At 33.2% G+C, this 3,110-nt stretch overlaps 1 protein-coding gene across 1 annotated transcript in view; it reads left to right on the forward strand.

Annotated features, from left to right (window-relative positions):
* Positions 170-3,110, forward strand: part of LOC107621870 (shikimate O-hydroxycinnamoyltransferase-like) — an 8,051-nt gene continuing 5,110 nt past the window's right edge. The window contains exon 1 of the mRNA XM_016323854.2: positions 170-676. Within this exon, the coding sequence (XP_016179340.1) occupies positions 254-676 (423 nt within the window). The 5' untranslated portion in view covers positions 170-253. The remainder of the gene's footprint in view (positions 677-3,110) is intronic.

The following is a 3,110-nucleotide window of genomic DNA, read 5'->3' on the forward strand; positions in this document are numbered from 1 at the left end:
GAACCTCTATATATTGTTATTCGTTATATTATAATCACTTTTTTTTTTTTAATAATTAAAATGAAAAATAAACGAATAAGAAACAGCGCTGAACCAACATTAGCTGAAAATCAAACCAACTCACCTTACCGTGTCTTCTTTTATCTTCTCTTATCTACCACCTTCTGCCTATAAATCCGTATAGTACCCAAAGAACGATTTTCACCAGTACGCCAATCAGCTACACACAAATACATATATACAATAATTAATAATGGATAGTGCTGCTGGAGAGTTCCACGTGAGTGTGACCAATGAAGAGGTGGTAGCAGCGGTTCTACCAACTCAAGAACACTGGCTACCACTCTCTAACCTCGATCTACTCCTTCCTCCGGTAGACGTTGGAGTCTTCTTCTGCTACAAGAACAACAACACAATGGTGATGAATAGCTTTGCATCCATGGTGGGGTGTTTGAAGAAATCGCTGTCTCAAGCTCTTGTGTCTTACTATGCATTTGCCGGCGAAGTGGTGGCCAACACGGCGGGTGAACCCGAGTTGCTATGCAACAACCGTGGAGTTGATTTTGTTGAAGCTGTCGCAGACATTGAGCTTCACTGTCTCAACTTGTACAATCCTGATGTCTCCATTGAAGGGAAGCTTGTTCCCAAGAAGAAGCGTGGCGTGTTTGTGGTCCAGGTAAATAGCAATCATAATATTCATTATCTAGGTCTAATACGGAGATTAAGGTAGTATAACTAACAATAATACATAATGATTAGTTATGCATATCACGAAAAGAGTAACATGCATGGGATAGTCCCATGAAAAGTATACTTTTCCTTTCTTTTTTAATAAATATATACTATAGTACTTGCATATTTATATTTCTAAATTGATAATAACATTTTATTTTTAAATATGATACTATGAATTTAGAAGTGACAATGTTTATTTATATTTCTGAGTTTGGCTCCTTTTTATTAGTTTCTTCTTTTAAGTGCTGATATGCCATGAGAATTGATAATATGACAAACTCAAATACATTACGTCTTAGCATTTAATGTAGCATATTAATATTTAACGGAGCAAAGTAAACAAACAGGACTAAAACCAAAATCTTTCAATTTTATTGGACCAAAACCAACAAAAAATAAGTACAGGAACCAAAACTAAAATACGGTTATTTAAAAGTTAACTTTTTCTTTTTTTAGTTTCTACAAAATTTTGCTTGATCTTTTTGTTCAGTGAAATTTAAAAGGTTCTGAGTTTGGCTCTTTTTTATTAGTTTCTTCTTTTAAGTGCTGATATGCCATGAGAATCGATAATATGACAAACTCAAATACATTACGTATTAGCATTTAATCTAGCATATTAATATTTAACGGAGCAAAGCAAACAAACATGACTAAAACCAAAATCTTTTTCAATTTTATTGGACCAAAACCAGCAAAGAATAAGTACAGGAACCAAAACTAAAATACGGTCATTTTATAAGAATAAAAAATTTATTTAAGTAAAAATAAAAATAACAAAGTAGTTACAAAATATTTTTTAAAAAGGACAAACCAGACTTTAATTTTCTTTAAAAATACTTTAGCTAGCAGATGGATGATTAAACTGTTTCATTGGAAACTAATTTGCTTAATATACTTTAAATAATAAAGAAATAAATTATGAATTCTCTTTTGATACAAATTATTTGTCGAAACAAAAATATAATATTAAGGATTAGATATTTCCTCATCTAAATTTTAACACACACATAAATATATATACACCGAATATTTTTTGTTTGGTAACTAATATACACCAGAATATAAAATTTTAGATTGTGAAATTTGAAATAAGAAAATGAAATAGAGTAAATAGTCATTTTTTTATCAAGAAAGATTTAGACGCTAATATTTCTATCCATAAAAGACAAAAATTAAAGTTATAGTTAGAAGATAGACTTTTGCAGATAAAATTATCCGAACACTAAAAAATTAAATACAATTTTTAAATTATCTTCTAATACATGTAACTTATTTATAATTTTTAATTTTATTTCACACCGCCACTCTCCCAATTTCAAACCCTACCACCACTCTCATCTCCAACAACCACCATCACTGCCGCCATCACCATTACCACCTCTATTGCTTTTTGGTCCTCCATGCTTTAGGCCATTGGCAGTGTCGTTGGAATTGTTGGCTGTCAATCTCACTAACCTCAAGGGTAGCAAAGTAGGCTTCGCCTCCAAAGACAACGACGGACTCCACTTTTTCTACGTCAAGTCCTTTCAAAAAATCCCTTACAATATCTCTATCCTCGAAATCAGCAGCGCATTGAGCTCCGCCGAAGCAGAAGCACCCACCGCGGTCCCTAGCTAGATCAACATCATCAACATCATGTCCAATTCGAGAAAGGTTGCAAGTCATTCGCAGACTTGCTCAGACTTTCAAAGGCTTTTCCAACTTTTCAGAATAGCGTGGACGGTGGCTTGACCATGTTCTGCCTCATGGACATACACTATCATGAATAGTTTGATGCCCAAGCACAAGAACCTCACAGACATATAGAAGATATCGGTGTTGCTGTACCACGAAATTTCAGTATACCAGTTACTGCACATGCTGAAGTCAAACAACGGGGTTATGAACACTTTGGCAACAAAAGGAGCAAACAAGTTTGACTTCACGGTGCAGAATGACAGGAAAGACGTGAAGTTTGAGACGAAGGTTGATACGGCGAGCATATATAGTGGGGACATTGATTGACCAAGACTCCTTTGTTGCATACAAGATCAACAAGGTTTTGATGGTGAGGGAGCTCTTTAAGATGGTGATGGTGATGGCGACAGTGATGGTAGTAGTTAGGGATGAAAGTGGTGGTAGAATTTGGAATTGGGGGTGTGGTGGTATAAGGTAAAATTAGAAATTAGAGTTAGATTATATTAGAAGGTAATTTGAGAATTTTATTTAGTTTTTTAGAGTTCGAATAATTTTATTTGTAAAAACCATCTTTTATGGTATAATTTTAATTTTTGACTTTCATAAGTAAAAATGTTAACATCTAAATTTTGTATGATTAGAAATGATTATTTAATATTTTTTTTGGTATCAAATAATATATTAAAAAAAGTGAAGAG

This window comes from Arachis ipaensis, chromosome B10, assembly GCF_000816755.2.
Source record: "Arachis ipaensis cultivar K30076 chromosome B10, Araip1.1, whole genome shotgun sequence".
NCBI classification, from domain to species: Eukaryota; Viridiplantae; Streptophyta; class Magnoliopsida; order Fabales; family Fabaceae; genus Arachis; species Arachis ipaensis.